At 32.1% G+C, this 13,377-nt stretch overlaps 2 protein-coding genes across 2 annotated transcripts in view; one reads left to right on the top strand and one right to left on the bottom strand.

Annotated features, from left to right (window-relative positions):
- The window catches only part of LOC113398275 (septin-7), a 477,393-nt gene that overhangs the window by 277,091 nt on the left and 186,925 nt on the right, over nucleotides 1-13,377 (bottom strand). The window lies entirely within an intron of this gene.
- LOC113393629 (trypsin CFT-1-like) lies at nucleotides 5,603-8,215 on the top strand. Its single transcript, XM_026630618.2, has 4 exons — nucleotides 5,603-5,689; nucleotides 6,573-6,735; nucleotides 7,458-7,707; nucleotides 7,893-8,215. Exons 1-4 carry the CDS (start codon nucleotides 5,641-5,643, stop codon nucleotides 8,178-8,180), a joined length of 750 nt encoding a protein of 249 aa, XP_026486403.2. The 5' UTR covers nucleotides 5,603-5,640; the 3' UTR covers nucleotides 8,181-8,215.

Raw genomic sequence — 13,377 nt, 5'->3', positions numbered from 1 at the left:
GTTGGGCAGGCGACTGTTTGAACGTGGGATGGAAAATTTTATGCATTGCAGGATATCGGACGAGTCAGTAAGCCCATGAATTAGCTTGTAAAGAAAGATAATATCGTTAATTTTTCTTCTAGTATGAAGTGAGCTTGCTCTGTAAAAATTGAGCCTCTGTATGTACGATTTAAGTTCGTGATATATATCGATATAGGTATATCAATGTAAGTGAGGTGATATAAAAATCTATTTTGAACACGTTCAAGTCTATTAATGTGAACCTGATAGCAAGGGCTCCATACTACACTACAATATTCCAGGATATTTCGAACTAAGGTATTGAATAAAAGATTAGCAACACACGGCTGCTTAAATATTTTTAACTGTCTAGTAATAAATCCAGATAGTTTAGATGCTTTTTTTATTATATGATCAACATGTAGCCTATAACTTAACGAACTATCAAGTATAACGCCAAGATCACGTATGCTCTTTACTTCTTGTATAGTTGAACTGCCATTAATATAGTATGTCACCGAATCAGAAATAATCTTGCGAGAAAAATTTATGTAAAAACATTTTGCAGAGTTGATGTACATTTGATTTATGTGGCACCAATCACAAATAGAGTTTATATCCGCTTGCAATATTAGCTTATCTAAATCACTTTTTATTACACGATAAATTTTTAAGTCATCAGCAAAAAATTTGATTTTATGTTAAAGCATAAATCATTTACAAAAATTAAAAAAAGTAGAGGTCCTAAGTGTGACCCTTGAGATACTCCTTTAGCTACCTCATTTTCTGCTGACTTGAAACCACGAATATTAACTAATTGTGAACGGTTTTCTAAATAAGACTCAATCCATCTCAATAAAGAACCATGAATTCCTATATGTTCAATTTTTTTCAATAATATCCTGTGGTTCACAACATCAAACGCTTTCCTGAAATCTGTGTATATCGAATGAACCTCTTCTCTCTTATCTAAGGCATCGGCAATTACAGATACATAAGACACTAAATTTGATGCAGCTGATCTACCAGCCAAAAATCTGTGCTGATTACAATCTATATATTTACGTGTATGGCCTAATATTTCCTTATTGCACAATGGACTCAAATATCTTACCACAATTACCCGTCTCCAGCGACTTATTATAAATAGTTGTTAAGGGCTTATACAAATTTTTTGGACATTTTTTTAAAAATAATGGAGGTAATTCATTGTGTGTGTGTTCATTGTGTGTTTATTGTGTTTCGTGGGGTAGTCTCTGTTCGCTTGCCCATTTTAATTTGTGATAGAGGTATGGAGGCATTTTGCACTTCACTATGCTGAACAATAATGTCACGAAATGTATCTGTCTGCGATAGTCCATCTTTAACATCTTAGCAGAGTTCAAATGTGAAGTAACGTGTGAGCGTGGTGGAACGTTGAAGCAATATCGAGCACAGGCATTTTGAACCTTTTGAATAAGATTTTTAGTACGCATTAGTAACCTCGGGCCCGTTACGATGTCAGCATAATTTAATTTCGAAAGAACAAGTGCCTCGCATAAGTTTACTCTCACATGAGGTTTTAAGTATTTACGAATTTGATATAATAATTTTAACTGATAGAAACAATTTCGAACAATATGTACAATGTGTTGATCAAATCTTAAATTTTCGTCCATTAACACTCCCAGATTTCTAGCTTCAATGACACGCTCAATCTGAATGTTATGCAATTTTACATTTGGGGATGGATAATATTGTTATTTTGCGTATCTGAGTTCGCGTGCCCAAGATCAAGCATTTGGTTTTCTTTGGGTTTAAGACTAAACTATTAGAATTAGACCATATAGAAATTCTCTTTAAGTCATCGTTAAGCTTATTAACCGCTATATTTAAATCTGAGGGTTTAAAAGATATATATAGTTGTATGTCGTCGGCGTAAATATGATATTTGCAAAATTGTATGGAACTAACTATGTCAGCACAATAAAGCGAAAAGAGAACAGGTCCAAGGATAGATCCTTGCGGTACCCCTCTGGTAATTATACTGCTTCTAGATACACATTTAGATCCATCCTCCCGAGTAACTTCTACAACTTGAAATCTATTGTTGAGATAGCTATCGAACCATCTAATAGTATCTGCACTGAAACCGTAGTATTGTAATTTAGACAATAACAACGCCAAATTAATAGTCTCGAAGGCACGTGAGAAATCGAGAAGCACTAGTATGGTACCTTCCCCGGCGTCTTGAGCTCTTAGCATATCGTTAACTACATTAGCTAGTGCGGTAGTTGTACTTCTGCCCTTCCTAAACCCAGACTGGACGGAAGAAAGTATGTCGTTAGTTTCTAAATAGTGTGTAAGTTGACAACACACTATTTTTTCTAGAACTAATGATAATTTTAAGGTATAAGGTATAAATTTAAAGAAATTAAGATATTAACTGTTGCTTCTCAATATATATTCTGTAATGTTTTGTATGTACGGAAAAATATTAATGTTTTTATGAGAAAATGTGATTCTCATACCATTGGTACAAGGAACAAACACAATCTTGTTACTCCTGGCTGTTTCTATTCATATACAATTATGTATGTAATTAATTGGACAAAAAAAAAAAAAGACCCGCTGAGTTTCTTTCGCCGGTTCTTCTCAGGTCAGGGCGTTCCTTTTTCCGAACCGGTGGTAGTGTTTAATTTTACCATCAATAAGAAAGTGTAATGCTTCTATGTTGAATAAAGGAATTTGAGTTTGAGTTTGAATGAAGTTAAAATACTAATCGGCCGAAGATCACTAATATTTATGGAGTTATCAATTTTTAGAATCGGTCTGACGATTGCTTTATTCCATAAATTTTGGATTCCCTAGACACTCCCGTCACATTCATTTGCCGTTAATCCTCGTATCTGGACCAATATTTAAACAGACCCGGTGATATCGTGACGCGCATTTAGCGCATTTTACGCCATCTGTTGTCGCAAGGAATTTGCCACAGTGCTTGCACTTATTTCCCATGATCGATATGAATGAAGTACAAAGTAGTATTAATGATGGACGCTAGATGGCGTTGTAAAATGTTTTTAATTTATGATTAAAACAAAGTATATTATCACATATATTATCACATATATATATATATATCAATCACTATTTAAAACACTGATAAAAAATTTAGATTAAAAATAACTTTTTTCTTTCACTTCAAAGTTGCGTGGGTATATTGTAGCAGACCGTTCAGAGTATTTTAATGGTATTTATGATAATAAACACTAATAAGATCTTCCGACTATAGTTTACTCACGGAATATTGTCACACTCACAATTATTTACAATAATAAAACTGTTTAATAGTATCTTTGTCTTTTATTTAATTTAAAACTATTAGAGCCACAAAATCAGCTGTCACTCCAACGACGCGACGTGACGTCTTCTTCTTGAATTACGCTTGTACATTACACATACACATTTACTACGCCTGAAATACAATAATGTTTTTTTTTGTTTTTCAGGCATATTTGAGGGAAAAAAAATAGAAATAATATCGTTTTCCGTCTCGCATTTTTAAATTTGGACCGATAATTATTGTTTAAATATTGAAAAATATCCAGTGTTTAATCGTTTTATAAAATCAGAAGAAAAAAATAGATTTTAATTGATACTTTTTTTTTATTTAAATTAATAAATTGCAATAATAATAAAATAAATTGCATTTTTAAGTTATTTTGAAAAAATCTAAAAAACGCGATAACTCAAAAATGGTTAACTTTTGCATCATGCATATGGGGGTTAAAATTATCGCAAATAGTCACCCCTATCACGTCCTGACGGGAATACGTCGAATTACCAATAACCCTGTATATAGTTTTTATTAATCTTTTATATTTTTACAACTTGTTATATTCTTTCGTAGCTATCGCGGCATCCCTCTTTTCTTTTGTTACTACGGTTGCCATCGGCCACGGCAACGGTCTCACTTGCATAAATAGAGAATGACGTTCCGAAAAGAATGGTTCGGGTATTCAATTCCTCTCACTGTATAATGGGATGTGACGTCAATAATAGTGACAGGCGGGCTTGGCGGGCAGTTCCAGCAATAACAGTAGTGAAATAGCTTTGGCTTGGCTTTAGCTTTAGCTTGGCTGGGCTCGGTTCGACTCGGCTCGGCTTAACATATAGTGTGGCGTTACAGAGACGAATTTTGAATAATCCTCCTTATTTGCTCACCTTCTATGTTCCATAAAAAAAATCTTTGCAAAATTGCATCCAAATAGACGCACCGGTTTCGGCGATGCATTGAATGTCTGTCAGTTACTTTAATATTATGTACTGTAACGCGACCCTATATGCTAAGCCGAGCCGAGCCTAGCCTACTAGCTGTTATTGCCTTCCGTTTCAGTACATATAAAATTGATTATACCTATATTTTGTTGTATAGGCTCATGGGATAATTCCAGAGTAACGTATCCGGGAGTCGTTTGGAGGTTTAATTTGTATTGCGATCTGTACGCTTAGTATCCACTCAATCTCACCAAGATATGTAACTCAGGATAAAATATGTGTATCTGGTTTTATTGAGGATCTACCTACGTCTTCCTAGTCTACGTGGAGGAGTTGCACGGATTTGTTATTATCTCAAACTTTTCTAATAAATGTAAAAAAAAGTTTTTATTTTTACTTTATCTACGGATCTCTAAAACGAGCATGTACTGAATATTTACAAAGATATAAGGTATTATTTTATTAACATGATAAAAAAATAAATAAAATGTTTGTCAATCAATCATACGATTAAGGATTTAATATAAATAGACGCCTAATTTTTGTGAACACGTGTAGTTCGCATTTGACGACCATGATAAAAATTGTCTATCTCTTGGCTTTGTGCCTCACTGCTGTTGTGGGTAAATAATTCGTATATAGAGGATACGTATAATGTCAAGAAGCTATTATTTTTATATAGAAAATAGCTGTTACCGGCGGCTTTGCCCGCGTAGAATATTCAGAAACGCTTAAATGCGTATAAACTCATTTTTAATCGGTAGCCCAAAAATAAAGTTTCATGCTTCTAACTTCAAAAATGACGGTCTTCCAAACTATCCTATATACGAAATGTCAAACTCTATTTCTCCGCTTAGGCGAAAAATATCAAGGAACGCTTAAATACGTATTAACTCATTTTAATCAGTAGCCCAAAAATAAAATTTCATGCTTCTAACTTCAAAATGTCGGACTTCCAGACTAACCTATATAAGAAATATCAACCCCTATTAAACCCTTCGAGATAGATAAAACTCGTATTCGAAAGTATTGTTCTTAGTATCCACTCAATCTCACCAAGATATGTAACTCAGGATAAACTATGTGTATCTGGTTTTATTGAGGATCTACCTACGTCTTCCTAGTCTACGTGGAGGAGTTGCACGGATTTGTTATTATCTCAAACTTTTCTAATAAATGTAAAAAAAATGTTTTTATTTTTACTTTATCTACGGATCTCTAAAACGAGCATGTACTGAATATTTACAAAGATATAAGGTATTATTTTATTAACATGATAAAAAAATACATAAAATGTTTTTCAATCAATTATACGATTAAGGATTTAATATAAATAGACGCCCAATTTTTGTGAACACGTGTAGTTGGCATTTGACGATCATGATAAAAATTGTCTATCTCTTGGCTTTGTGCCTCACTGCTGTTCTGGGTAAGTAATTCTTATATAGAGGATACGTATAATGTCAAGAAGCTATTATTTTTATATAGAAGTAGGTTTTATTATTTGTTTTAAATGGAAGGAAGACGGTCCATAGACAGCCAATCTGTAAGATATAAAAAATACTAATGCACGTCACCCACGATAAAGATGCTTAAATATTTATTTTAAGATAAAATATTGCTCGTCATAAAATTAATGGACCATTACACATGGTATAGTTAATATATATTTTATACAGAAATATATACAGAGTTAAACTTCGAGTTCACGTATATTGATATATGTGCAATATACGCTTATAAAGATATTCCTCGTATAGGCGCAATAAACACGAAAATGTCCTTGCAGCACCGGAGATAATGCTTTCTTTTGGCATGTTGTTATAATCCTTGGATTTATTTTAAAATAAATTATATTTTAAATATAAAGAAAATAAGTCAATTCTACTTAAAACGTCTATTGCAGCTTTTATTCAATCAAACAAACCGGTATGTTTTGTTAGCACGCAATGAAAACTAGCGCAATATTTACTGTCATATGCGCTTAAGCACACAGTACAGAGGATTTTATCTTTCCAGTGAAACGTGTACTCTAATATTCGATTATGTATTTATTAATTCAATAATACATAAATTCAATTTGACGATTACGATGATATGAATTATTAACCTTGTCATTTTTTTGTTTGACAATGACATTTAAATGCTCATGACTGTATAGTGGACGCTCTCATGACAATGAGTTTTCCATTTTATCTTAACTCCATGAGTGGACGAAAGTTGATTATTAAAATTTTTATAAGCTTAAATTGCACCACATTTATCTATTGACATTTTATAATAATATGTATTATGTTTTTGTATTCTTGTAGCTTTACCCTCACAGCAGAGAATAGTAGGTGGATCATTGACTACTATTAACCAATATCCATTTGGGGCAGCAGTTTTAAAGTTATTCGGTTCAAGTTACCGCCAAGAATGTGGAGGTACAATCATCAACAACAGATCTGTTCTTTCTGCTGCTCATTGCTTTTTGTAAGTAAAAATATTTTGTAATTTATGTCTACGTTGTTTATGTCAACATATAATAACACATTAAAAAACTTAACAATATTTTAATGACTACTTAGTTAATAAACAAAAAATGAGTTGTTTGTATTAAAATCAGGCTTCTGGCTTGTCGAATTTTCAATAGTGTATGTTCTATGGAAGACGTGTTACATGTTAGAAATATAATATTAATGACATATGACGAAAAGTTATCGCGTAAGTATTTTTACAAATAGGTATATATCTCAAAATGTTATCTTTATAATAATTTGTTTAAAAGTTACACGTTTTTCTCATATTTATCTTTAGCAATCGACTGAATTGAATCATTGGCAACACTGTATAACTACATCAATGATATTCTGGATCACATCACATTTAAAATTTTGTTTAATTTTGAACAAATTAATCTTTCTATTCACACCACCACATGTGATTCGTACATTGTGTTTCACCATTGTGTCTGTGTCATTGTTTCACCATTGTGTCGGCTATTTGAACAGGGAACATGTTAATTTTTGTTAAATTATTTTGCATGCTTGCATCTTATTAAATTCATGCTTACAGATTAAGCTAAAAAGATAAGATAAACATGCTAAAAATAAAATGATTGATACAAATAAAAAAAAAACAAAGCAAAGGAAAATTTAAACAACTGCGAGCATATTCTGACATTAACAGTAATTAAGATTTTACTTTAATTTCAGCCGTGAACCATCTAATTTATTCCAAATTCGAGTCGGCTCCACCTTTGCCAACAGCGGTGGTTCCGTCTATACTGTATCTAACATCATCAATCATCCCAGCTTTACATTGAATAACAATGATGTCAGCGTATTGAGAGTTTCCCAAGCCTTTACTTTTGGAAACACTGTGCAAGTTGGACAAATACCTGGTAGCAATTATGCGCTTGCTGATAACCAAGCCGTATGGGTTATAGGATGGGGCAAGACATCTGTAAGTACTCGTATAAACACTACGATATCTGGACATTCTAACACCAATATAGTTAGGATATCATTATTTATACTTGTTATAAGATAAAAATATCAATAAAATACTGTTTTTTTTTCAAGTCAGTTAAGGACCAATTATGTAATATGTGTGTTAATTGATAGGTTAAAAAAATCCCATTTTTTTAGTTCGATGGTTCGGCGTCTGAACAACTTCGCCACGTCCAGGTCTGGACAGTCAACCAAAATACTTGCAGAAATATTTATGGTAGCGTAATCACCGACAATATGTTGTGTGCTGGATATCTGAACGTGGGAGGACGGGACAGTTGCACTCAGGACTCAGGCGGCCCTCTCCTTCATAACGGTATTGTGGTCGGTATCGTCTCCTTCGGTAATGGTTGCGGAGACGGTCGTTTCCCAGGTGTTTACGCAAGAGTTTCAGGATACACGAACTGGATACAATCTAATGCGTAAATTAAAAAATGCCCGAAAGCTATAATAAATATTCATTTTATATTCTAGAGTTTTTTTTATGCCATCGCTTGACAACTCCCTTTTAATAATGATAAATAACTTAAATATTATAAAGTGTTTAATATTGTAAATTATGTTAAAGTTTTACTGTTCTCGAGACATTCGAAACGGAAGTTGATAAATAATGAACGTATACATAGACACATATGTATGTTGCTTTAATCCATAGTTTTACTCCAGGGTTCTTAGAACATTATCTATATTTAATAAATGTTACTAAATATCTAGAAATCAAGTAGTATCAAATATTCTAAAATGTGAAACTGCAGTGGAGCCAAAACATAATTATGCCACCCGTGTGAAGACCACCAGTCTAAACACATTCACGGATGCATTAGTTTGTACAGATGAAAATCGTTACGAATAAAAAATGGAAAACCCATTAAAACTACCTATTTGCTTACACATTCAAAACTTAGGCGGCTTTTCCTCCGTTCCAAGATAACGGTACATTTTTGTTACTGGTTGCGGAATCAGTCGCTATTTACTTGACGCCATAAATGTCAAATAAATAACACGATTATTTAAATAATGGTATTATTTATTTTTTTGACTCTAAGAAAGTATATCTAAGAATGCTCTAAGATTTTAATTGGAATTAAAAAATAAATACTAATGGCATAAGTCAAAAAACTTTTTCGTCACGATCTATCAAAAATGAAAACGTTTTCTACCTACGTTAAGTTTTATTAAAAAAGTCATTTATAAAAACATCCAAAAATGTTATCAAGCCAATTTCGTTTAACGGTTTTTTCTGATTGCCGATGTATTCCAAAATATATTAATCGATACAAAAGTGATATTTGTGAAAGTGATCTAACTAAATCCAAAAAGAGTGAAGATACGCTGTGCGAACTGTGTCGTGCAATCCCCTGTGAGTGTAACCCGTCAGCACCCACGATGTATGATGTAAGATATCTAACTTACGCGAAATTCATATAAATTCAGTAACAAAACTATAGAGGAGAATTAAATTGGACAAAAAAAACGGACAAAGAAATAAATATACCGCTGTTTCTTTCACCGGTTCTTCTCAAGTCTGAGGAGTTTATTTCCGTACTGGTGGTAGAATTTTGACAGTCAATAAGATAGTGTAATACTTCTATGTCGACTAAAGACTTTTGTATTTAAATAATTGCACCCGAATATCTTGTATTGTAATTTGACGTTCAAGTATTTTTATTATGTATTAACTGTAATATTTATTGTTATAAGGGAGTGGAGGAGTATTTACTGTTCCATCTTTTTATAATCTTGAATCTCGAGACTCCTTTTCGGATATTTTTAACAAAGATATGCTAACAGTTACGTTACAATATTATCCGTGTTTATATGTATAAAATATTTTACTTTATCGCGTTATGTTATCTTGAGATAATACTGTAGTATCATCTACGTGTGTAACGCATTTTATTCAAAACAGTTTTATATATTTTTAATGTATTTAAATTTTCTCTCATAAAATAAAGACGTGATAGTTGAATTTATTTAGTGGTAGCGCTTTTGCAAGCCAATCTGGACAGGTGCCAAGATCGGTGGCGCATTGTTCATTCCTTATAGGTGGACAGACTCAAAAAAATGTCTACCTGATGATCAACATTGACATTGGAAGAAATATTGAACATAAAATTCAAGATATTCTTTATTCAAGTAGGCACTTTTGAATCGTCATCATATTTTTCGTTGAATTAAATATAAAACTACCACCATAACTAACATTGGAAACTAATATTATGTTATGTCCCTGGTGCCTCTATTTACACATGCTTACTCAAACTTAAAACCGAACTCCGACAATACAAAAAAATATTGCTGTTAGGTCGAATTAAAGATGAGTATGTGGCACCTACCCAGACGGGTTGCACTAAGCATACTAAGCAATAATTTTCTCCCCATGTAAGTTACCGTACAAAAGCACGCGCAAAAAATAATTGCGCGAATTTCGACAACACGCGGTACGAATCGTATTAATATTGATATTAATTTGTGTGTTTATCTTTAGAAAAGAAAATATGGACACAATTTACCCTGTGATAACATAACACCTCAATTCGAAACTCTCCCACACTTTCCAAAGGGTATATTTCGCTGCACCGATGGTGAGGTATGTAATGCTTCATCGAAATAGTCTAAAAATTGTTTTATATGAACTTTTTAGACAAACAATTTTAAAATGATATAACACCTGTGTTTTAACCTTAATAGTACTCTATTAGGCTAAGTGAAAAACGAGAGAAAATGTAAAAAAGATTATAAGGTAAGTTGAACTTTAAGAGCCGAAAATTTTAATAATTAGGGATATTAATCGCAAATCTTGTTTTTTTTTTTTTTTTTTATTCTTTGCAATCGTTTTATTTGTTAACCTGTTTCAGACTCTTGGTCGCGGAGCAGAAAAATGTTCTTTTTACCAAAATCCTGAGTACTTTTCATATCATCACATGACCTTTTATGATATGCACATGTTTTTAAGAAGTTATCGCAAACCGAGTGCTGAATCTGGAAGAAAACCGTAAAAACAACAAAACTATAAAACGGATCGCTTTTTGTCTGTTTTTTTTTTTAATATATATATATACATATTATATAATTCATAGATACATAATTCAATCAATTTAATACCCAATATTATTATCCTACATTTCTAATATCATCAACAAAGATCACAAACAAAACACAAACGTGTTTTTCTTTTAGTTATTTAGGAAGGTCAGACAGGATGTGAGGAGTCCGTGTTCTCTACGTATATCTATACAATAGTACTACTAATATTACAAATGTGAAAGTAACTCTGTTATCTGTTCACGCTTACACCGCTGAACCGATTTTCATGCAATTTGGTATGGAGATAGTTTGAGTCCCGGGGCAGGTCAAATATTAGTTTTTAATATCCTTTTAAGGTGTGAAGCTGAAAGTTTGTATGGGAAATGAAAGATTTTTTTTGTTTGTGTGCTATAAAGTTTTATAAATATTCGCCCGAGCAAAGCCGTGGGTTCGGCTGGTACGAAAATATGCATTACAAACTAGCTTTTATATCCAACTCGTCTATCGCGGTGATCGTTGAGGACCTTTGTTATAATTCACTTTAATTCATCACTCATCATTAATTTCTTTTTAATTCATCTCGTGCTCAGCGGTGAAGGCAAAATTCGTGAAAAATATCTGAAAGTGATTAATATAAATCTACCACAGATGACAAGATTAAAGTTTTTTTTTTTTTATATTTGGCTTTTATTTGGGTCGAGAGGGCACAGATTAAGATTCAAGTTGTCAAACAAACCTTTATATGTCATTAGTCAAAAGTACGTTTGACAATGATACCGGCCAATGGTAGTCCGTGCTTACTATTTTACAAAAAAAAAAAACATAATCAACAGATATCATTAATCGCCTAATGTATAAAATAGGTAGAACAGATTTTGAGAATAAAATATGCTATATAATAAAATATTTGAAGTTATCGTTCTTAAAACTAAACGCGTTACTACTACTAAATTATTACATTTAGGTTATTTTTAAAATCGACACCAGTAAATGCTAGGAAAATCTTTTATTAATATTCATAAGTCATTTACCTCGTTGAAGCAAACGCGATTGCAAGTACAACACCTGAATACGAAAATAATAAAGTTACTTAAACGGTTTAAACTATAATTATTAAGCAGGCGGTTAATGAATGTTATAATAATTTTATGTAAATTGTACGTAAATTGTATAAAACATTATAAATTTTAGCATTACGAACTATATTATTCATAGTTATAAATTTTAACATTTTAAATTAACAGCAATAAATTGTTAACTAATATGGTAGTTAATGTATTACATTGAAAAATGAAAACGCAACTCACTTTAAAAATAGCTTGATCTCCTAAATCTCTAAAATAAATTTGAAAAGGACACAAAAACAAACCCTGCAAAAAGTCTCATCTGACAGTGTAACGAACGATTTCACACATTTTGTGCAACTTTTTGAACCCTATCACTAAGATAAGATCTCAATATATCTATTGATAAGCATTTAACGTTATTTAGGACGAAGAAAATAAATGTGACACACATGAGTAAAATTTTTCTCCGTACTTAGCCGACATCCGCTTCGGTTTAATAATCATACGACGTACATAACATTTGTACCTAGACTCCTAAGATTTACAAGTGAAAGTAACATAAGAATTCTCTTTACTCTTTCTCTATAAAACTTTACGTGATTAGAATACAATTGGATCAAAAAAGATGAAAACAAAATCTTAACTTATCCTAAGACATGACCAGACTGCTAACAATAACTGTCATTTAACAGAGATCCAGCGATAAATGAGGAGTTACTAGTTAAAACTTTTGTTATTTCGCTGTACGGGTAATTTAGAATTTTGCTCAGCAATAATCTACATTTTCTTTGTAGAGCAACTAAGTACAGCTATTATTGTGAAATTTGCTTACGGCTTTTGATGATCGGGATAGACGTGCATGACAAATAATAGAGATCCGTTTCTGATTCAAATCAAAACGGTATAAGGTAGAGGAACCAGTAATTTAATTATAATTTAAAATTTATACGCTAAATTTTAATATAACGCCACTATGAAAAAAACACTATAAATTTATAATATTAAATATAGAGTCAATTAAATATCTCGTTTAATTTTGTCCCATAAACATTTATTTGTGAAGGAAATAACATTCTGTGCAATAGAGAAATGAGAACTTCGAATGTTAAGCACCTTCGTGCTCTATTGACTCTGAAAGAAAACATTCAACACGCGAAGCCATCGCACCCGTCATTATACATTCAATTATCAACGATCACTCTTGATTAAAGACATTTGACACTAATTATACAAAAATTTATACGCTTCTGCTCCACCTGCGTTAAAGTTGTTGAAATTGTTAATGTCAATCCGTAATTGTTACATAAGTCGTATTTATGAACTTAGTAAACATTCACGTATTTAACAGTTGACAATGGGAATAGAAACTACTGCGCTGCAATAATGCGCTAACAATAAACTCACGCTAATGTGACCGCTGTTTGTGTGTAAAATTGCAAACCAAATTATTAACAAACTAGCTCTTTCGGATTTGGCTACCTCTGCTTTGTTATATTGTGAAACAAAAATTAATAAATTTTCGAATTAAT

Source organism: Vanessa tameamea, chromosome 2, assembly GCF_037043105.1.
Source record: "Vanessa tameamea isolate UH-Manoa-2023 chromosome 2, ilVanTame1 primary haplotype, whole genome shotgun sequence".
NCBI lineage: Eukaryota > Metazoa > Arthropoda > Insecta > Lepidoptera > Nymphalidae > Vanessa > Vanessa tameamea.
This window is presented reverse-complemented; position numbering and strand designations above follow the sequence as displayed.

Coding starts and splice junctions, on each gene's coding strand:
- LOC113393629 (XM_026630618.2), top strand. CDS start 5,641: ATGATAAAAATTGTCTATCTCTTGGCTTTGTGCCTCACTGCTGTTCTG. Junction 5,690..6,572: donor GTGCCTCACTGCTGTTCTGG/GTAAGTAATTCT, acceptor GTATTCTTGTAG/CTTTACCCTCACAGCAGAGA. Junction 6,736..7,457: donor TCTGCTGCTCATTGCTTTTT/GTAAGTAAAAAT, acceptor CTTTAATTTCAG/CCGTGAACCATCTAATTTAT.